At 40.5% G+C, this 23,085-nt stretch overlaps 1 protein-coding gene across 2 annotated transcripts; it reads left to right on the top strand.

The window, feature by feature from the left end:
* Positions 1–1,894: 1,894 nt before the first annotated feature.
* TMEM123 (transmembrane protein 123) lies at positions 1,895–19,157 on the top strand. Of its 2 annotated transcripts, XM_084529353.1 has the most exons (6): positions 1,896–2,033; positions 6,903–6,980; positions 9,238–9,309; positions 13,791–13,961; positions 15,292–15,448; positions 17,164–19,157. In XM_084529353.1, the coding sequence occupies exons 1-6, from the start codon at positions 1,976–1,978 to the stop codon at positions 17,186–17,188; spliced, it is 561 nt and encodes a 186-aa protein (XP_084385479.1). In that variant the 5' UTR covers positions 1,896–1,975; the 3' UTR covers positions 17,189–19,157. The 2 variants fall into 2 exon arrangements, with proteins under 2 accessions (XP_084385480.1, XP_084385479.1); XM_084529354.1 differs by lacking the exon at positions 9,238–9,309 and having other exon boundaries at positions 1,895–2,033.
* The last annotated feature ends 3,928 nt before the right edge of the window (positions 19,158–23,085 follow it).

The following is a 23,085-nucleotide window of genomic DNA, read 5'->3' as shown; positions in this document are numbered from 1 at the left end:
TGTTCTTGCTGCTCCCTGACATGGAATACCACATACAAATGTAGGAAGAGAAAAAAAAAAAAAAATCACCTATTTTTACTTGGGAATCTAGATGAGAAATCATTTATTACACCATGTACCAAAAGAAGATGGTAACTTTCACTGGATTTTCCCGGAACTTTTCTTTCTTCTCAGCACATGAACAGCTCTCAGCTACCCCCAGATATATTGTCAGAAAATCACTTCCCACAGGACTATGAACATCACATGGAACTGGATCAAGCCAAAATGACAAACACCAAGTTTTCCACCTCCTCTGTCTTTACACAGCAGAGCTCATGCTACTTTTCAGCACATCTCAGTTCCTGCTAACTCATCGCTTCTACCAGAGTTATGTTTCTGTCTTCCACAAGTCTATGACTTCTTTTTGTTCTGTGTATTTTGACTACTCTTCTCCTGCAGATACACAAGTTGAGCAATGTTAATTAGGCTGGTCCCAAAATAAGTTGTTTCCAGTCTCTTCTAAGCCTGATGTTTGCCAGAGTTGTGCAAGAGCTGAAGGAGAACTTACATAATTAATACCTTTATCCTCTAAATACATGTTAGATTAATAAAAAACTCTTATTACAAGCTTTGCTTCTATAACCACAAGCCCTTATACTTAATAACATACGTATTATTAGCTTTACTGGAGTTAGGCTAGCAGCAGTTGTTATTCCTACCGCCAAGATAAAGAAAAGCTTTGGAGAATCATTTCAGAAAATTCACAGGAAAAAGGTTCACGTTGCTCTTCAGTTGCCTCATTTAGGAGAACTACATGGGAAGCAACGCAAAACAAAGGCATAAGAAAATGCCCAAAGTGTAACACATATCATCTACTTTCACCAAATGCAAGGCCTTTATTCAACATTTTAGTTTACCACTCTCTTGCTGAGACTTACAGAGAAAATGGTTGTGAAAGGGTAACTCTGTCATAAGGAAGTGACCCGGGTCTATGCCTCGGTACAATGTCACCACCTGCCTTTCTGCTCTCAGGCCAGTCCCTTTCTCTCTTTGGCTTGGCATGCAAATATCTTTGTGCCACAGGGAACATAAACGTAGTGATGCATGCTAAACATCCTCCTGTGACCTTGATGAAGATGCTACAACCACCCACATTGAAAGTATTTTTCTCCAGCTTATTAGAATGCAATTTGTAGCAGCACACAGTTGTTTTTCCTTTAATGAAGACTTTTCTAGCTGTTTTGATACCTAAGAACACGTTCATAAATTTCCTTTATGGTGCCTGACACCAACTTTATGTTAGTAGCATGCAAGAAAACATACATGGTAGCAGACGTGAACAGTTCTTTTACTTTATGGCCCTTGCAGTCAATTTTGTAGCTTTGTTGTTAACGATGTGTAAAACTTTTCCAGGTATGTAGGGAAATTTTAGAATAGCTCTGTGGCCTCCACTCAGGTTACAGAACTGCATTAAACACAATCAGTCTGTATGATGGGTGACCTGCACCGTTACCCACTGTGAGCAGCCAGGCAGTCACATTAGAAAGAAGCACAGTAAGCTGCGGAGAAGACTAAGTAGATATTATTGAGACAGGCATTACCAACAGCAGAGGAAGACCCAAGTTCACCACTGAGACTTGAGAGTTATTAAAACAACACACAGAAAAAGCATTTATTTATATCAATAACTGAAAGACACGCATGTAGCACTCCTAGCACTCAGCTCCTACTTCCCCTACCACTCACAGACTCACAGCACTATTATTCTAGCACCGTGAAAGGCCACTCCCCTCTTTCCTCTCCTCTCTCAGCACCCCCCACACCACCCCTACACCACCGCAGCCCCCAACCCGCTCCCATGCCCAGCGCTGAGGCAGGGCCGGGCGGGGCGCCCTGTAATGGCCGCCGCCCCTCGCCCCGCCCCGCCCCGGCCCGGCCCCGGCAGCGCCTGGCGTGCTGAGCCCGCTGCCGCCCCCCGGCTCTCTCCGCGGCCATGCGGCTCTGGGGCTGTGCTGCCTGCGTGCTGCTGCTGCTCGTCGCCCCCGGTTCCCGTGAGTAGCACCCACGGGAGGACAGGAGCAGGGAGCTGGAGGCTGCGGGGATGGGTTGGGGAAAGCCGGGGAGCACCGCGCCCCGCTCTGTCTCAGGGCGGCCCGGGGGGGTCGCGGTGCCACGGGTGTGTTGCGCCGCGCTGAAAGGGTGTCCCCCTGTCCTGCCCCTCTCTGAGGCACGGTGACATCGTGGCGAGCGGTTTTGGGTGGCTTCGGGGGAGTTTGGGCTTTGCTTTTGGGACAGGTGGTGGGTTTCGGTGTGTTTCTGTCCCGCGCTGCAGCAGTGCGTCCCTGCTCGGTGGCTGGCGCTCCTAAACGCGCAGCTTCTTGTTTTGTGGTGATGAAAGGCGGCATTCAGGCGGCAATTGTCAGAAGGCACTCGAATAAAAAGAGAGAGACAGCAGTCCGAGCTGCCAGCATCGCCTTTTCCAAAAACTGAAACGCCTCGTGCAGTGCTTCACAGTTTTCAGAAGTACGTAAGCCAACAGATGGGTACCAAAATTAACTTGAACAAAATAACGTTCTTGCCCTAAATAAATAAATAAATAAATAAAATTTCTTTTTTACACTTTTTTTTTAACAGAAACTTACTTGTAATCTGTTTACGGCTTTGCTGAGATTATGGCCTCCATTTCACAAAGATAGACTGCCATTTCATTAGATAGGAGATTGGCCTGATCTGTCCTTTATCGTGCTGCTTCCTGGTTCTGTATGCTGGTTTAGCCCGGCATACAGTCAGTGCTGTCTGCTGGGGCAGGGTTGGTCTCATCTAACTTTAGGCAGGCTAGCTTTAGTCCTTTTATACTTGAGTTTGTTGCGTAGGTTCCACTAACGACCTGGTGAGAGAAACTGTGCCCTTCTAGGTTCAGCTCAATGTATCTATTGAGATGACTGCTGTAGGGTGAGCCAGGGAGCCCCTGAGAAGTTATTATTTATCAGTATGAATGGATACACTTGATTAAATAACAGCTACGTTTGGGTCAGGCTCTGATGCCTGTAGTCTAGGTCTGGTTCCTTAATATAACACGTGGAAGTACAGATTTCATGTTCAGACAAAAGTGAAAAATGCATCATTCACCTAAGCTTGCGTTTTCAGTTAGTCACAGAACAGCACTTACACGGTATACTTTGTTATGTTGTTCAGTATTTTTTGTAATTGTTTCTGGATCTTTTTATTCTGCCCACATATTCAGCAACTTCCAGAAACTCCTGCTGAGGTCTGTGTTGGTTTCAGCAAGGGTTGGTGTGATATGAGAAGGTGGCAGCAGATTTGTCCTCATTCCAGTCAAGACTGTTGGGCAAACTGGTTATTTCAATATAATGCTGTTCTTTTACTCTGCTAGAAAGTTTATTTCTGTGTGTCACGTCAGTGGAAGAAACATTTACCAAAATAGTATGGTCTAGAAAATTCCTCCCCATTATTATAAAAAATCCAGTTGGTTTCATGACATCTTACAGAGTACGGAGAACTGATGCTCCTGTGCAGGGAGCCCACCCCCCTCCTACTCATTCAGAAAAGATCTTCAGCATCTTCTCTGAGCTTACTTGTGAACAAAACTGCTCATGACACCAGAAAAGAGTGGCAGCAGTAGTCTCCAGACCTGAAAATGGGCATGGCGTTTTTATTTCAGTGCATCTCCATTCTTCTCTTAGATCCTTGGGTGGCAGCAATAGGTTTAAGTGTTTTTCAGTCTCAAATGGACTGAGGTTGAGATTCAGTTACTTTCGTCCCTGCTGTTTCTTTAAGCATCTGTGTAACGGTATACATGCTTTCCTTTGCAAGACTGTGAGATAACTTCACAATGTTAGACATGAGAACATGTCCAAAGAGTTGCAGAGATAATCCTGCCTGATCGTTGTCACAGGCTGAAGCAATAACCTTGCTAGGTCAAGACCACTTAGACAGAAAAAGACCTTGTTGAGCTAAAGGGAAAAGAAATATGGAGTTTCTGGATATCAGCAGGGTTTTGGATTTATAGTTTGTCAAAAGTGCCTAGCTGATGTTGCAATAGATTTGAGACTGGGGGTTGTCCTTGTTTTGCTCTCCAGAATTTGAGTTTGATCTGTTCCCACCGGGAAGAAGGAGAATCCTAATGGTAGGGAATGTCAGGGGGCTGGCTGCATTCATGTTTCTGCTTTAACCAGTCGAGGACCTTGACTTTTACCCATTTGGATTGCTTAGAGGCTACTGTGCAAGCCAGGGATTTTTCTGATAGACCGTGCTCTGTCAGTGCCTCTGTACTTTGTTGTCGTTTTTAAACTAACAAAAGCGGAACTGTTTAGACATAAAACTCACCTACTTACCTGCTTGGTGTCCGATGTGAAAAGACAAGGTTCTCAGGCACAATTTAGTAGATGACTCTTGAAATGTCCTCAAAATGAAAGTGAAGTTGTGCTTATAAAAAACGTGAATCGTATTCCGACATCTTTCTGCAGCACTAGGTTTGGTTAGACTGGATGGAAAGCCTGAGAATCCTTAGAAATGTGTTTATCTTAGCTGTGAGTGTCAGAGTGGGCAGATTGTCCTTTGTCTGTACTGGGAATGGAATGAGCAATGCCGCCCATTTGTGTGTGTGTCTTCTACCAGGTTTTGTCTACAGAGAACAGTGATTTGGTGCATGCCTCAGCTGGAGACTGCAGATTTCTAACATTAAGGGTTAATGGGAGTTACCCACTGTGCTGATTTTTTTTTTTCAGGATATGGTAAAATAAAGTCAACTTAAATTTTTTTCTTGTGTATTTTCACATTTACCTTGTATCTGCTGCTGTGTTCAGTTCTCGTGTCTGAGCGCCACTCCTGGAAGCTATGTTCGTGCCGTAAAGCCAGAGGAACTCGAGTGATTTTGCCCTTTTGGAAGTTTGTTTATCCAAATTGTCTCAAGCTCGTGACATCTTATGCATTATACCAACAAAACCACAGAGAGGCCCTGAAAGTGCTTGTTGTAGCTAACTGTGCCGTGTGTTTCACAGGAAGCACGCTCGCTTTCAGCTGTGCCCCAGCCAGCCACAAGCAGTTATGTTTGTAGCTCCATCTGTGCCCAACCTTGAAGAGAGGAAAGCACAGAGCTGTCTGACAAAAATGCTGCCGATCCCCTTTCCATGACCTTCTCTGGTATTTGGAGCATTTGGTGCATTGTTTAAATTGGTTATTTCCTTGATTCAGTTATGTTACGTCATGAAAAGTGAGGAACTTCTCTTTTTTCTCCTCTGGATCGTGGTAGAAGCAAGTATCAGCAGATTTTCTGTACCCAAGATTTCTAGCACCAACATTGCAGCTAATCCTGTGACCCAGTGAGCTTTATCTCTGCGTGTGTGTAGTCTTCCACACTGCAGCTGTCTGCCAGCTCTCTTCCCCCTTCCTTCCTGTCCTCAAGCACATGCATGTACATGTGAGTCTCTCAAGCCATCTAACCCTTGCAGTTCTGCTCCTGGTGACCCCAGAAACCCTTGTCGCTCTGCTTTGGACCAGTTGCACAGTGCAGTCCGTTGTCATGAATGAGAGCTGCTGTCATTGGAGCCATCGCTGTGCAGAAGGGCGTGCTGCTTTTCCCTTGGCTGTAACACTGGATGTCCTTCCAGTCCCCCTGGGTGAAGTCTCCTGCCCTCCCCAGGGTGATACACACAGCTCTGATCCCAAAACCATGGTTTGGGGATACAGAACAGTTCAGACGTGGTGGGGTTTTCAGCTTTTTCTCACCTGTCCCATTCACTGCCACGTGTTCCAGTGTGGTCTGTGCTTCTGCAGTACCCCATATGAAGATGTCATGGTATGTGAGGGCCCTGGCTCTGGTGGGGGTCACGTTCTGCAGGACTGGGACCTTCCTGGCAAAGTTTAGCTTAGCTGTCTTCCATAAAACCAGGGGTCTGTGTGGTGTTTTTCCCTAAGCTTTGTAATTAAATATTCTAATATTCATTGCTGCCCTCAGTCTTGCTGCCACAATGATAAGATATAATGAGTGGCTTATTACTCGTACTCACCAACTTCACCATTCCGAGTTCTTTCTTGACTAAGGTTTTGTAACTACTACGAAATGCCCTATTTCTGGGATATTTAGTTCCAGTTATTTGCTTGCTTGTAAGGTGAGATTGTCTGAAGTGATCAAAACTAGACACCCCTGTGCAAAGGCAGGATCCACAGCTGGTCCTCTTGAGAGTGTGGGAATGCCAGGCACTGCCTTCTGCGTGGTTTATGTTTTAATCTTGCCACTTGTGTGTAGGACCAGGCCTGAGGACAGACTAAACAGGCCTCAGTCTTAAGGGTATGATGATATTTCACTGGCAAATGTGATCTGTCTCTATCCCACTCCTAACCTTACAAACACTCATTAACATGCTGTTAGTACCAAACTCAGCAACGCAGCTTCGTAGTGGAGTTATCTCACCATGCTGTCCACGCAGGGGCAGAGCAAGCACTTGTCTGCTGGCAAAAGCCTTACAGGCTTTAGAGGAAAAGGTTTACCTGAGAAGTTCTCTTCCTTCTGCTGTAGGTGATGCAGATCATGTGTTGTTACTGAAGGAAGGTGCCTGACTTTCTACCTCTTGCTTCTTTCGGTCTCCTTGCATCTCAAGGAAGAAGAGAACTTGGGATGATGATGATGGGGAAGATAAAACTGAGGATGGGAAGGAGTTCCAGCTGATTTGATGGTTGGGTAGTGCGGCTGTCATTTTTAATGTGCTAAGAGCAGGCTGTTGTGGTACTGTTCGTTTATATCGTCATTACCTAACTCCTGTCCACAGTAGTTTAGTCGTGTAGATGCCCAAAGCAAACAACAGTTGCTATACTACATACTAATTTATTTTTTTTTCTTTTCATGGTAATAAAACACTTAAACTAAACCACCTTTTTTTGTTTGTTTGTTTGTTTTTAAGTTGAAGATAACAATGGAAGGACAAACACAACCATCAGTAATACAACCCTTAATGAAACTTCACACCCTACGGAGCAAGGTAATACTCCTGGCACTTCTGTTTCTACTTTTCAGTAGCATTGAAAAAATGTGCATCACTGTATGTCTGAAACTGCCTTTTAATAGTTGACCCTTTATTGATTCATGAACGGCTGTAGGGCAGGAGGGAGGTAGTCTGATAGTCGCATCCATTCCAGTACAACTAAAAGTCAGTTCTCATGGTCTTAGGTACCCCAGAGCAACAGGATGTTACTCCTTACCAGAGAGAGTTGAAATTAAGTGGGAAAATTGTATGCGCAGAACTAGAAATATCTGCCAACATCAATTTACAGTTAAAAAGAGGAGAACCAGGTCAAGAATTCTTCTAGGCTGTTGACATCAATTCTGCTGAGAAAAAGGCAAGGCATTTGCTCATTTAATTTTTTTTAACATCAAAGCGGATTCTGGGTCCACTGTGCTTGAGCTTGTTGCTAAAGCATGTGTTTATTTCATCGCGTGATCTCATTTTTCTGCATTAAGGTGCATGGCTTTAAGCAATGTATGATGTTTAAGCCACCCATGCAAAAGGGATTTTTCCTTGGGTCATTTTTACTCTGTATACCTTTGCTTGTCTCATTGGCTGTTGGCTAACAAGTGAGATGAATAGCCAATACTCTGCTCGTTGACTCAGTTTGTCATTGTATTAATTGCATCACTGACTCACGCCCAAATTCTAGGTAATCTACACGGCTTCTTTTCACCTGTATGAGCATGCAGTCCACATCCAGATGTGTTCCCAAGGTTGCAGAAGCAAGCACTCAAAACCTGGGGAAAACCCAAAGCTGTGTTCTGGCTTCAGTGTTGGGCCAGTGTGGGAAAGGTTTAGCCCCAGGCATATCCATGGCTTATACTGATAGAAAAATCAACATATACAAGAAAGAATGTGTTCATAATTGTACAATCATAGACTGGTTCTCAAAGGCAATTAAATCTGCAACCTAGAATCCCAGATACCTCAGTATACAAGTTGTGGGTTTAGTACTTAACATTGGGAACATTGGGGCTAGTTGGCTATGATTATACCAAGGAAAAAGCAATGAAATCATTCTCTACTTTTTTCTTTTCTTTTTTTTTTTCCTCCTCCATTTTGGTAGATGATACAAAGGTATAAATTGGTGCTCATAAACCTGAACACACTCATAATGTGTGCAATTGCAAAGAGGGTTGACAAAACTGTTCTAAAGCAGACTTCTTTGCTGTTAAGAACAGGAGATCCTTTCAAAAGAGTTATGCCTGCTGCTTGATTCTGATGGCAGTTGCTCTTGTTTCTATTATTTTCTGTATTTTCCAGCCATGATGAAAAGCCGCAGAGCTGCTGCTAGTTACCTAACACTTGCAATGTGGGGGGTGCTGTAAGAAACCAGTTACTTCAGAGAAAACAGTAATCATGGAACAGACATAGGCAACAGTGCAGAACCGGAGGGAGGGATGTATGAGCAGTGACTCTCTCAGGAATGGGAGTTCAAGAACAGCCCAGAAAATCATTGCTAGGTGGGAGAGACCATTAACCTTTGACTAATTTTGAAGAGGGACGCAGGAATGAGGACTGAAGAGAGAGTGTTAGGGTGCCTGAGAAACTGAAGTAGTGTGAGTGGGAAGGAGAAAAAAGAGAACTGGAAAAGCAGAAGTGAAAAAAAGGAGGGAAGGAGAAAAACCTTAAAACTGAAGCAGTTTATGTTTTAAAAGTCTGTTGAAATAGATGCATTCACAGGAGCCTTTTTGTGCAGAGACCGCATAAGCTCACAGAAGGCTGCTTCACTGAGTGTCAGTCCATCCCTGTGTAACACAACTACAGTATGTTCCAATATGAGCCCAGTTTGTAATAGAGATTAAACAAAATGAAATAAAAGATTGGAGGACAGGAAAAGGAACTGAAACAGATTAATAAAAGCTAGAGAAGACACAACACCTGAGTAGGTCAAGAGAGTCAGTGACAACATGGCAGATACAAAAGCTGGATTAGACCATAATGTGAAAATGGAAGAGAGCAAAGAGAATGAGATGCAAAGAATTCAGATCGCAGAGTATTTGAGAACTGCTGTACATACAATGTAAATATGTTCTTGCTGCACTGAAGTCTGTAAGCATTCTTTAGAGGGAAAAAAACAATCTTGTTTGAGGTGGAATGCACTGTGCTCTGTTCCCACTCAGAGCCTGCAAATGTAAAGGAGAGCATTGTGGTGTGACTACTCTAATTACAGTAAGTTAAAAATGAAAATGAATGATATTTCTTTTCTTGTTTTCTTTTGTCCTTGAAGAGAATAACGGCAGTTCATCCATGCTCTCTCCTACACCATCCACACAACCTACTTCTACATCAAATACAACAGGTATGTGTTTGTTCATCTGGCCTTTCCCATGCATCTAGAAGATAGCTCCAAAACTACCCCCAAACCATACCAAATTTCAAAGGAATATCCATCAAAAGTGGGTATTTGAGAGAGGCATTATAATTTTAGAAGACTGGGAGCCAGCATGTAAAATAAGTCTAAGATGAAACTATACTATTTTTAAAGTTTAGATTGCATGTTTCGTGGGTAGAAGCAATGACAGTTGCAGTGCCACAGAATAACAGGAATCAAAAAATAAAGTTTCAGGGAAGAGTTGAAAGGAATGCTCTTTTTTAATGCTTATTCTTTGTCACCAAGCAAACTTCCTCCATTTTCATGTAGTAAAACTGAATGTGTTGTTATGTAAACAGCACATATCTGCTTATGATATTTCACAGTAAATAGAGTTAGGGCATAATGAAGGCACTGGGACTTGAGTTTCAAGACTCCATTTCCTTTTAGTTAAGACTCAAGGCACCTGATACAATAGAAACTAGTCTTTGTAGAGCTCATAGCACGAAACACTGGAGTTCAAGCTAGACATGAGCAGCAGATCGGGGACAGTCTGTCACAGTATTTTTGTACTGTTCTAGCACTACCATCTTACCTTCACACCTTGGCAAAAGAACTGTAGGTAAAAATAATTTCTCAACACTGTTGCAGACAGTGTTGCTCCAACACAATGTGTTTACAAAACACATATTTGTAGAAATGAGAAACTTTATTAGATCAATTACTAGAGTTTGAAAGCAGATGTTTAACCTGAGACACAAGCAGTTCATCCACTTGGATTTGCAGTATTCCAACCTTTGGCTATGTTAATGTGAGATTATTAAAAATGGAAATTAAGAAAATGTTTTTCTGGAAGAGCTTGAGCAGGCATATTTCACCACATCGGTAAAGACTGGGCAAGAATTAATGTTATGCAGTCATTCAGTCTGTGATGCACAGATAAAAGGTTGTATCTGAGAGAAGAAAAGAAAAGCTAGTTTCGTGCATACATCAAGTCCCCTTTGTGCTAACAGCCATGTGAAAGTAGGGCAGAAATGTTGTGCCTACTCTAAAATACCTTGTGTATTTGTAGAGTTTTATGCTGATCATAAGGTCCCAGCTAAATCACTGCATTTCCAGTACAGCTCTCACTTTGTGCATCCGCACTCTCCAGATGACCTCTGAGCTACCATGATTTGTTTGCAATTCATTTAAGAATAAAATACTCATCAGGGAAAAAATAATCTTTGCAAAGAGCTTTGTGTAGCAAGGAAGTTTCTCATTCCATTGCCTGCAACGTACCAGTTTAAGCATGCCTAGCTTGGAAAGTGGAGAGGAGAGATTTTTGTAATCCCTTTGTTGCCTTAGGGCCTTCCCCATGTGCAAAGCCAATGTTAAACACAGGTGTTTAATCCACCCTGCACGCCAGCTCTGACTGTGGGCTTTTTGCAGAGGTCTGAGGTTTATTATGTATAGATAATAATAGTACAAAGAGTCCTGAGCCCTGCACTATTAGGCACAGTACCAACCTAACAGACAGCCATGTCTTGCTTCACCTGGTTTACGATTGACATCCTTCAATGTTTTTGTATTTTTGTTTGTTTGTTAGAAACTTCAGAAATTTTTGCTTAGTCTTTGCTTTGTTCTTTTGTTTTGTTTTGTTTGTTTTTGTTTTTTTTTTTTCCATGGCAGCAGTGAAAATCTCGTTCTTCAGAAAAAACATCTTCTGTGGAAGGAAATATTTATTTTATGATGATCAGTAATAATTATTCTGTGTGTTAGCACAATGCTTATGCAGTTTGAGCAGTTAGTTGTGCTCTTCCCTGTTGAGTTAGAATACACATGGTGTATTGCGTGGTGCTAAGAATTACACACTGTACGGATAGTTTGATGGATGCATATAAGATAACTTCCTTAAACACAGGTAGCTTACAAAGTAAAATACCAGTCTCTTAAAATAAAGCTTCGTAAACCTGAACTATATTACTGGCATGCATCCTTTTTAAATAATAAAAATTAACTCATGCAGCCTGGGTTTATTTAGCATGTTCAATTAAGCCCAGCTGGTCTTCTGGGGGGAAAAGTAATTAGGAAAATAAAAGATAAAAGGACAGATGTTCCTAGCGAATGTTCTTTCATCTTACCTCTGTTGGTAAAATAGCATGGCTAAGATTTCTCAAAGACAAAGAAGAACAGATTGGTGTCCAATTCATATCAGCTTCCCAAATTCCCCACGTGCCTCTGAAGGCCTCCCACTGATGTTCTGAAGTGACTGGCACTAAATACATCGTGAAAGATAAGTCTGTAGAAGATTAACCAGGCTTTACTTTTAATATAGAAGTTACATCACCAAGTGCTGTAATCTTGATAAAGTAAGGAAAAAGGATCATTAATAAGAAAGAGGGGGAGAAGGTAATATGCAAACTTGCTAAACTTCCTCATGATAGCTGTTTGGATGTTTTTTGCACTGCCTCTTGTTTTCTTTAGGGTAATTTAATGCCCATGGAGTAAGTACCATCTTTGTGTAATAGCATTCAATAATGATATACCTGGAACCATTATCACAGAATCATAGAATAGCTTGTGGTAGAATGGACCTTAAAATCACCCAGTTCCAACCCCCTGTCATGGGCAGGGATGCCACCCACTGGAGCAGATTGCCCAGAGCCTCATCCAGCCATATGAGCCATTATGTTACTCAGAAACACAAGCCAATTTGACACTCAGAAATCGTGTCTCAAAACACCCAAATTGTTATTGGTTGACACTTGCATTCAGATTAGTCTTTCTTCACCGTAGGTGTCTCTTTATATTAAGAATGTAGTGGCCAGGTGTGATTTCATCTCCTACAACTGTAGATGGTTTCCATATAGATGTCCATATCTTACTTATTTCTTACAATGAGGAACCATTTGATATTTATATATCATTGTACATTTGGGGAGCTTGCCTGCCAGTATTAAAATGTGCCCTGAATTTTATCTGATGTATTTTACACATGCTTCATAGAGGAACTGAATTTCCTAATTGTAACAAGGTAAGCACGTAAGTGTGGTACTTCATATGTTCTGTCTCAATTAATATTTATTTCAAAAGTGTTTCCCAGGGTCATGGCAAAATAAAATAATAACATCAAAGGACAAGAAAATAAATAACATTTACTGTGGGGACTACGTTGGGCTGTTTCAGTAGTTTTAACGTTAAATGAAAAGGCCTACATGATGCTTTTCCTTTCTGAATGCTTACATTGTCTCAGTGTTTCATTGTTGAGAAACATTTCAGATGCTGTAAAACTGAATATCAGGTTTACAGTGGATTTGAGATGAAACTACCTTTATTCAAGTGTTCTACTATTAGACAATTTCAAGAATACACAGGTGTCATTGGCCATTTGAATTCCCCTAATGAAAATGAATCCAGATTGTATGAGGTTGTAGAAATAATACAGCAGTAGACAGTGCAAATGGAATTTTTTCCCCTTAAAATTCCTTCATACATAAAAGCTATTTCCTCATGTTGTCTGCTTAGAGAAATTTTAGTTACAGAAGAGGCTCATGTTTCTTGTTACTTCCTTCTTAGAAAAGTAAGTAATTATTCTTAAGATTATTCTGCCTTCTATCAAGGTTCTAATGATTTTGCTATAAATATCAACCTCCTCTATTATTACTCTTGCATTTTGCCTCCTGGTAATTTTATTCTGAACAGTTCATTACTGCTTTAAGTGAAATGGGAAAGGGAAATATTAGGTAAAAGCAGAATAAAAGTTAAAGACATTAAGTGTCAGCCAAACTTGTGAAACAGCATTCCAGTCCTCTGTTTTAACCATGGCAATATAGGCTGCTATTAAGTAAGTGATACAAGCTACCAGAGTTAATTTAGTTGAACTTTTACCATCTGTGGAAAATCTTTTGAACCTTAAATTTCAACCTACGTACATTTTGAGCCTTAAGTTTTAACATACATACAGAATTCTCTCTGCTAAGTTTAAAATACAGGCAGCCTTAGTAAAGTCAGTCTTTTAATCAGAACTAAATTAAAGATAAAATTTGATAAATTGATAAAATTTGGTGTTTCCATGCAAAATCTGCTCTTACAGAAAAGCTTAGTTACCTGGAAAATTGGAAAATTATTTCTTGATTCAGAATTTTATGACATTTTGAAATATTCTAAGTTAGGAGTGATTCTATGGAATTGAATAGCTTTACCCAAAAGATTTGATGCTTTTAAAAGTTATTGGATATTATCCAGGTTTTATTTATAGCTTTTCCTTAAAACCATTCCTGACCTTGAGCCCTACAAACTGGGAGTTAGGCCTTTCTAAAGGAAGTGCATAAGTGAAGGGTCTGTGTGCAAGCCTGGATATATATGGAATGATTGTTTCATTGTTACCCTGTCATTTTATGTGGGTGTGACAAATGGTGTGTAATTCAATGAGTATACAGTTATTTTTATATATTTTTCTGAGTGATATCAAAAATTACAATTTCCAGGTGCACCTGCCAATGCCAGCCAGCCCACCAACACCACGATGTCCACCACTGTGACTACTCAGACCACCAGTACCAGCCAGACAACAACTTCAACTACAACTTCATCAGCCACATCTTCACATCTCAATATTACAATGACCACTTCCAAGATTCCTCTCACTTCTGTAACAGGTGAGCTCACACCTCAAGAAGCTCTTGAAGGCTTGTATACGTGTTGACATGTTGCACAATTCTGGAGCTGTTAGTTTTGCAGTAGTGTCGCAAAGAAATAATATATTTGCATGCTGAAAAGCAAGAGTGACATTTTATTTAGCTGGTCACAGCAATGTTCCTCTGAACACTCCATGTACTCAATAAAACTTACCCTGAGTGACCTGATGTATTTAAGAAGAAGCAATGCAATTAGTCTGAACCAGCATCACAGTGAGGAGACTAGTGATGTTAGGAGAAAGCCTGTTTTTTATGAGGCTTTGCACTAGGCTTCCGGGTGCAAATTCTGTATTTCTTGTATTCTCTCTTCTACAGTTTACACGAACTCATCTCTACTACTTCATCCCTCGCAGCCAACCTGTGGCTCAAAATATGCCTGCTGGCTTGGTAGAGAGACTGAGCTCTGTTGGCCCCATTTGTAGTAATGTAATGAATTTTATCCCTAATGGAGGACAGGGTATGACTATGAATGAGTCACACTTCATGTGAAAATTGCAAAATTCAGTTTGACAGTACCCATGAATACAAAAACAGTACCTGTAGAGTTCACTGTTGCCTTATGAGTGAAGCATTATTGGGTAGGTGGAGCTGTCAGCATATCTTTGTTAGCCACTTAATGCTCCTTCTACTGAATACAAACTGGTACAAAATGGGTGTTTTGGTGGCAAATAAAATCAGTTTTCACATGGAAACTACCAGGGCTTATTGAAGGTCATGATATGTATGTCAATATTTGATCTTCAAGGGAAGCTCATGTAGGATGCGTACCCATGAGACATGGTAAAACAATCCGTTCATCACCACTAAAATATTTTACTCCCACCAGTTAACTATGCTGAATGAGTTGGTGTTCGCTGGCCCCTCTGTAGGCTGACCCAGTATGTTCCTCTGACTAAAACCAACTTCCTTTTCTGCTGGGTAATTTCAGGACAAACTTAGCAAGTTAAATTACAGAGCCTGAAAAACACTAGAACTGGTGTGTAAGAAGGGCAGGAGCTGCACGCATGGAAGGAGGAGAAAGCAGTGGAAGAGAGAGTTGGGAGAGAAGTGGCAATCAGTCTTTCAGAGAGAGGAAGCAGTTGGACCAGCTGCTTCTGTGTCACTAGAATTTGGCACTTAAAATCTTAGCTCTAGGTTTCAGTGTGCTTGGCTGGTACCTTGCCAGTTGGCCTATGTTAAATTTGTCCAACTGGGTCTTTAGATGACATGTCAGTCATCTGGGGAATGCAGGAGACAAAGGAGTCCCTTGAAACAAAGTTTGTAAAAAGTGACTTTTGTTTTCTTCTTTCAGCCACATCAAAATCTGAGACTGTCATAGACAAAAAAACATCCAGATTTGACGTGGGCAGTTTTATAGGTGGCATTGTGCTGACGCTTGGTGTCCTAATCATTCTCTACATTGGGTGCAAAACATACCACTCCAGAAGAGGCATTCAGTACAGAACAATGTAAGTTTCAGAGTTTCTATTCAATTTATGACTCTTCTGTGTGTTTTTTCCTTGTCATCTTATATATATATGTATATATATTTTTTTTTTTAAGGACGTATGCATATATGTAAGAAATGCATGCGTACTTTCATCCTAATGATTTGCTAGCACTGTAAATGCTTCTGCTCCCTGTGTTGTTTACAATGATATTTTTGAGATGTTTGCTATATTTACTGGACTTCTGATTCTTCCTGACACTTTTTCAAATGATTTGCCTTCACCACCCCACCACCACCCCAGACATTTAATATTCCACTTTCTTAAGCCACCACTGTTGAAGCAATTAACTTGTTTATCACAGAAAATGTGCAACTGCGATAGTGCCATTATTCTTGTTTTTAAAGCACAATATTTGATTGTTGTCAATACATGAATATGAATACATTGCCTCATTTCACAATATAGCCAGGACAGCTGGTTGACTTCTAACCTGTATTTTTGTGTTCTCATGTTCTGATCTCCAGAAACCTGTTGATAAAATTTTATGCGCTGAATGTGCTTTTAAGTACGCTTCACAAGTCTGTGGAATGAGATAGAATTCATTCTAACAGAATATAAGCATCTGCATCTATCAAATCATTCCTATTACCCTGAAGTGGGTACTTAACATCTGCTAGATGAGTCAACCTACCTGTACATGTTTGTATTCATCCACTATGAGGGCAGATAAGAGCCTCAGATAGAGAAGTGTATGTCAAAAAGTATGGGCTGGATCCTACCTAAGGTTGCTTGTTCATTTCATGTGTACCAGTGGCTTTCAGCTTTCTGCAAGCTGCAGTCCACTGACTCTTCCCCTGTGTAGCATAAGTCTAACAGAGCAGATACAAACCTGCTGAGAGCCAGCTTGCTTTACTTTTAGATCCTGTAGAAGTTGCCTGACAGCATACAGCCTACAAGTGGAAAACCACAATTGTAAACATTTTCTCTAGGTGTTTTACCAGGTGGTTTAAATTAAGTGTGTAACAACTAGTTTCATCCAGGAAGCTGACTTGTGAAAGGAGGTTGGGGGTGTTCTTGTCTTGGGCATGGTTTGTCCTTGTTGAGCTACTCCTTTCCTCTCCTGTACGGCATTCACTTCTGAGAGCAAAACACATTTCTGTACAGACTTCACATTGTATCTCACTTCTTTTGCAATGAATGAATAATGAATTTTGATTGAACCATATTGGCTTATCAGCTTCAAGTGATTAACAAAAATTAATTGCTGTAGAGCTGCAGAACTACCTCATTTGCCATTAACACCCAGCAGAAGTCCCCACTGTGCATGTTTACCCACAGTAGTGTTTGAATAGATATTGTAGAATTCAGATGAACAGTATCTTTAAAACAAAGGAACTTAAAGCTGACCTTGTAAGCCGCTTTTGATTAGCTGTTATGGCTGGTTACAGGTCAGATAGGATAAAAATGCCCAGTGAACAACTGATCTGGAAGTATTAATACTTCCATATTTCATTCAAGTAAATAAGACTTGAGGAGTGTTGACACAATTAAGTTCTTTCATCTTCTGACTTGGCTCAGAGAGGCCTGTAACTCCAGACTAACATGTACTTAGGCCTTCTCAGCAAGATGGCCTTTGTTCACAAAATATCCTTCTTAGCAGCAACTGTTTGGCCATTTCTTACGTTGACTGATGCTTGTACTGTAGAACATTAATTATTGTGTTTCTATTACAGTGATGAACATGATGCCATCATTTAAAGAGACTTCAGGGAAGACAGTAATGGAAGCCCGTCCTATCACACCTGTCTTAACTTACTTCTGGAAAGAGTTTATTTCATAAACATGATTGCCATCTCTAAAACTGTGGGTTTGATCCTGCAAAATGTTGAGAATCCCCTAAGTGTCCTGATTTTCTTACATTGGTTTTGATAACAACAAGAGGAACTCAGCACTTTTTAGAGAAAGTATTTTCTTTTTCCAGTATTGGTAACCAAATTTAAAGAAACACACACATTGAGTTGTTTGCAGGTACACACACAAGGCTCTGAAATGGCTAATTACTAGCACAGCAGATCACATCATTGCCATTTTAAGTTCAACTATTTCTCACATAGCCCAATAAATCCATTGTGTTCCATAATGGATATAGTAGGTTAAATAGGACAGATTGCCCTTGAGATCAGGAATAGGCAAGTAAAATATTTTTTCCTAGTGTTTTGCATTAAATTGTATTTATTTTGAAGTTTGATGTGAACTTTAATTTGGAAAATTGGGGTTTTGAACAATTTGGTTAATTTTTACTAGGATAGTAAAGGGACATGGTTTGCTAGTTGTATAAAAAGCGATAAGAATTTAAACTTCAGTCGTTAGCTTACAGTGACCTGTAGAGACTTCACTTAACAGGCTACACAATGAAACTAGCTGCAGGAACAACAGACAGACTGGATACCTGTTCACAACCCCTTTTTATGAATGGATCCTTATTATTAATAATAATTTTTAAAAAGACTATGCAATCTATAGCTTCTTCTTTATAGCATGTCCTAGTGTTGTTCTGAAGATAAACTCAGAATTGTTCCCATCTTAAATACAAAAATTCTTGCTAAGATTGTTTTTTAAGTTAAATGTAGCAATCACTTCACTTGTAGGTTTTTTATTATTATAAGAGAGCTGCATACAATGTTTTAGCATTTGATAAGCATTGGAAATCACACAGAAATGGAAAATCTGTAGGATATTATTTTAGAAGAATATAATCTGCATTTTTAGAACTATTTGCTGAATTTGGTACTGCTGAACCCACGTACAGCTGCCTGGTCAAAACTGCATGGAAGGCAGCAGCACATCTCCCAGAAGGCTCTGAATGAAGTTCCAGGTTACGCTGGAAGTCACGCACAAGACAGCTGGTGCTGTTTCCATATTACTTTTGTATTTACACTGAGGTAAAACTGCTGCCTTCAGTAGATGGGCTCCTGATTTACACTGGTGTAAGGAAAAGTAGAATGAGTATCAAGAAACACTTCTGCATCTCTTCTACAGCACCAACAAATTGTTGGGTCCTGTTCAGGCTCCATTTGTAGACCTCTTCCTGGAGATCAGGGTTGGTGCAGTGGGCCTTTGCTGCCCTGGTCACTGCTGGAACACACACATCCATCGTGCAGTGCCCGGAAGGGAGGTGGTGATACCTGAAGAAGGTCGTGAAGGGAGCTGTTGGTGGTCAGGGTTACAACAACACTGGGGAGGTAGAACTACAGCTCTGGCACAGACTGATTTTTTTATTTTTTTTTCCAAACAACATTGATTCTTACACTTGCTAACCATGCTAAAATGGGTGGATGGATTTTCTTTTCTTTTATTATATGGAGTACTAAAGCTTTTGTCTGAGACACAATCAAGTCCAGCAAGCCATGGTTTATGAATAGTACCAGCCACACTTGAAGCGGGGGTTGTATGGCTGTTTTGTTTTGTTTTTTTATTGTGATATAGCAGAGGAGTGACTTGAAGTAACTTCTGTGATTATTTTCTTTTTTAATTAATTGCCTTGTTTGGGGTGTGTGTTGTTTTTTTTTTTTTTTAACTTGAATAGTTTGAAAACAATTGTTATCACTCTGCCATTCTTTACTTTGTGGAAATTAAGAGAATTAAATTCAACTCCATTAATGGGATTGTCTCACCCCTGTTGTACAGATGAATAAATAAAGTGAAATCTTTGAAGTTACTATATAAATCTCAGTTGGATTTTATTTTTATAAAAAATTATAGAAAACTTAGTAGCATTTCCACAGTCATAACAATTGAGTAAGATATATTCACTGTATAGACTTTTAAATGATAGAATACTGGAACCATGACATTTTTGTCCAGCCCAGTCACATGTAGTCCATTTTGTAACTTCACTACTACAATAAAGCAAAAGTTATTTGCTTAAAGTTTCAGAGGCATCAGTGCAAATATAAAACTTCACTTCCTTCCAGGTATTTGGATACTAGACAAAGTGAGGTACAATTGGTAAGTCTTACCTATAACTTTTCATTTGCTTTCCAACAATAAATGATGTATGTGACTTGGAAGGGGAATGAATAGGACATTTTTTCAATACTCCATAACTCAACCAAGTATTTCCTTAGGTCTCAGTCCCAGAGGTTGTTCAACAGGGGTGGAACAAGCAGTGGATTTGAATTTAGCTATACTCTAGAGGGGTCAACTGTATGTAATAACTGAAATAGTAACTTAGCATCCAGTAACCTTGATTACATTAATTGATCATTATCACTTCTTATTTTTGCAAGGAAAGAGTATTTCAAAGGATTTGGTACAGCAGTCTGGAATTCTTAGGCAAACATAACAGAAGTCTAGCACCATCCCAGGTAACTGGGCCATAATCCCTATTATAAGATACATTTCACAATTTCTTTATGGAAGTCTCTCCCCTTCCCCAGTGATTAGTTTATCTAAATTCCATCATAAGTCTACCATCTGCACATACTTATTTTATGTAACAAACCTTTTAGCATAAATGCTGCTTTCCCCTTCTCTAGGTGTACTTACACTGTCGTTGGCATCTTTCCATTCCTCAACTAGAGTTTATCTGGTAAAGATGATTCACCTGTTTATTGTCCATTCACTCAACAGGACTCTATAGTTGTTATTTTGTTTGCTTTGTCTTACTGTTTTTTAACATTACTGGTCCCTGAGCAATGTCGTTCATAGTTCTTTTTATTAGGTATCCCTCTGGTGACACATCACAGAACTGCATTTACAGTGTCGTAGTTTAATACCATCACCAGACATCGATTACAGTTCTTTCACACTACTTAAATGCTCACTTTTAATTCTTAAAAATCATGTTTTTGTAATTCCCTGTTAAAACTTCCTACACTTACTAATGCAATCTTGTGAAATCATCCACTAGCTGCAGAACAGGGCCAGAACCTTTGGTCAGAGATCATGAATGTTACTTTTGCCCTTCCCAAGTAACAAAAAATGATTCAAGCTTGGCCATATGACCAAATCTCAGGACTTCAGCATTCTGACTTCCTTCCAAATGTCATTTTCTTCTACGTAGCACTCCCTCAGCCTGTACTCTGGTACCAGTTCATAACCTTTCTAGATTAATTTTTTGATGGGGCCTCTGTATCAAAGGCTTCAAGGCAGTCCAGAAATACAGGAATGATGTATTTATTTATTAAAAAAAAAAATCTATTAAGATTACAATCTTGTATCCCTTTGTAAACTTGCTTCCATACCTCTTCCTTCATGTTCAGAGACTGTTAAAGCTCTTACAGTCTCGTGCCACTCTCTATTTTTGCCCTGAAGACCTTAGCATTCTTAACATGCTTTATTGAAAAAGATACAAGCAACAAGATGACAATTTCTTATAAATCAAGTATTGCCAAAAGCAAAATAAGTAGAATACAGGTAAGTGTCTACAAAAGCGGATAGGAATGAAAACAGACCTGGGGAGAATATAAACATGTTCTCTTTATGACACTCAGCCATTCAGAGCAAACCAGCAAACCCTGATGTGTGTGACAGAGATGGCAGTCTTAAAGACAGGAAACTTAAATGAATTTAGGTCTGCATTTGACTGTTCTCACAAAGAGTACAGAGCAAATTCCTTGTGTTGACCCTACAGTGTCTAAGCGTGGGCCTGAATTAGAATTTAGTGTTTGTGTCACTGTAAGGCATTTTGAACAAAGATGAGCCTTATCCTTCAGTGCCACATCATCACTATACCTCAAAATGTCAAATCCAGTAACTCCAAAAATTGAAGGAATAAAAGGGACTAAGTTCAGGAGGTTCTTAAGCATCTGTTTAGAAGACCAGTGTGGAATATAATCTCACTCTGATACTTAAAGAATTTGTCTATTATTTGCTCTGACCTTATCCATGGAAAGTTTCAAGCAGCTTGGAAACCATGGCGTTGCACCTGGCCAGCAATCAGTTAAAGGATACTTCTGAAGTTTTAGAAGAAAAACTGAGGAAGACGGGGTTCATAAAAATAGAAAACCAGCAAGTGTCTGTACAAAGGGGGTACTTTCTTACTACTATTGTTGCATACTTGACAATCTTTGCTAAAGACTTGATTTTTCACTGACAATTGAAGCTATTGTCCACTGGTCAAATCACAACCCTAACTAATACCGTATTCTCCAGAAGTATCCAGTATTTCTCATTTCTCTTTTTGTGGAAAGAGTAGAGCATCGGTTAAGTCAAACTACACAGATCTGAAAGGAAGAGATCTTTGTTCTGACGAGGTCCATACACTACTCAAAAGTACACAAGCACAGAAAGCTTTGGCAAGTTCTAGGATACTAGGACCACATGCTGTCTTCAGCTTGAAGAAAGCTCTGCTTCCTAGTCAATGCTCACCACCAGCTCAAGCCACGTGGTGGACATGGAGCACTGGCACCTGGCAGCATGAGCCACGGGACCAGCAGCTGGGAGCCAGGTGGGTGGAAGGACTGCTGCCTCCTGGAAGACTCCTGTGACCTGCTGGTCACCGAACATTTACTGTATCAGCACTGCCAATAGACACAGCTCTTGAACTTTCCCAGTGAAAGCTTTGGAATATGCTTTCAAAGAAGGAGATGGACAACAGGAATAAGTGTAAGCATGGTCAGCTAGTCCACAACCAGTTAGTTACTAGTGTAACTGCTTGAATGTAGAGCATTACCCATCAGAGCAACCACAACCATCACAGTGGGGAGTAATGGAAAGCTGCAACCTACATTAGCCTCCCTGCCAAAACTAGGTCAACAGATTTTACCCAGCAGTTTCTAGGTCAAGTTCTTCCACTTCTCAGAAAGCAGTTCAGATGCCTGGTGGAGGAGGAAACCCCACAGCCTCTGGGCAACCTGTGCCAGGGCTCCATCACTCACACAGCACAGAAGTGCTGCCTGGTGCTCAGAGGGAGCCCCCTGTGTGCCAGTTTGTGCCCATTGCCTCCTGTCCTTGCACCAAGCATCACATTTTAATCTTCTGCAGCTCCCTGTTCAAGCACAGGGCTTACATGGTAACACTTCATGTGAGCATGACCCCTCCAGTTCTGCCAGCTCTCATCTTAATTGGTAGAAAGTACACATGGTTCTGCTATTATTACTTTCTGAGTTTGAGCATCATATTTCAAATCACGTACATTATGCCTTATCAACCTTATTCTAATCCTTGCTGCATAACACAAAAGCGCCTCTAGAAACTTCAAAAGCAGAATAGCAAAAAGATGTTAATCAAAGCAGCTTAAAACTGCTTGAAATATTTACACTTTTAAACTGCAAAATTAAAAGAAGGATACGTACATATAATACAGTTGGATAAAAGCACAGTTAATGAATCCTATGTACTGCAAGGTATATACGTCAAAGCATTACAGTAGGTAGGGTGCCAGCTACTGTGCAGCATTAAACACAGCACTGCAGAAATTATGGAAGAATGGATGAGGCTGCAAGTTAGTGTCACTAATTTCACAGTAAAAATAGGTAGAGAGCCAATTGACTCTTCCCCTCCCTCCTCAACTGCCTGAGGCAGCAAAGCAAGGGTACTTCAAAAATCGTTTCCCCAGCAGCCTGAATTCCAAACTCCGCGGGCAGATTTCCCAGGATGGCAGCTGGTTAAGCCAGGAGACCCGGAGGTTTCTTTTAGAGACTTAGATGGGA

This window comes from Aythya ferina (genome assembly GCF_964211825.1).
Source record: "Aythya ferina genome assembly, chromosome: 1".
Classification (NCBI taxonomy): domain Eukaryota; kingdom Metazoa; phylum Chordata; class Aves; order Anseriformes; family Anatidae; genus Aythya; species Aythya ferina.
This window is presented reverse-complemented; position numbering and strand designations above follow the sequence as displayed.

Excerpts from the sequence above, each read along its gene's own strand:
- TMEM123 (XM_084529353.1), top strand. The coding sequence starts at position 1,976 with ATGCGGCTCTGGGGCTGTGCTGCCTGCGTGCTGCTGCTGCTCGTCGCC. Across the intron at positions 9,310-13,790 it reads TTCTACATCAAATACAACAG|GTGCACCTGCCAATGCCAGC; the intron begins GTATGTGTTTGT and ends TACAATTTCCAG. Across the intron at positions 13,962-15,291 it reads TCCTCTCACTTCTGTAACAG|CCACATCAAAATCTGAGACT; the intron begins GTGAGCTCACAC and ends TTCTTCTTTCAG.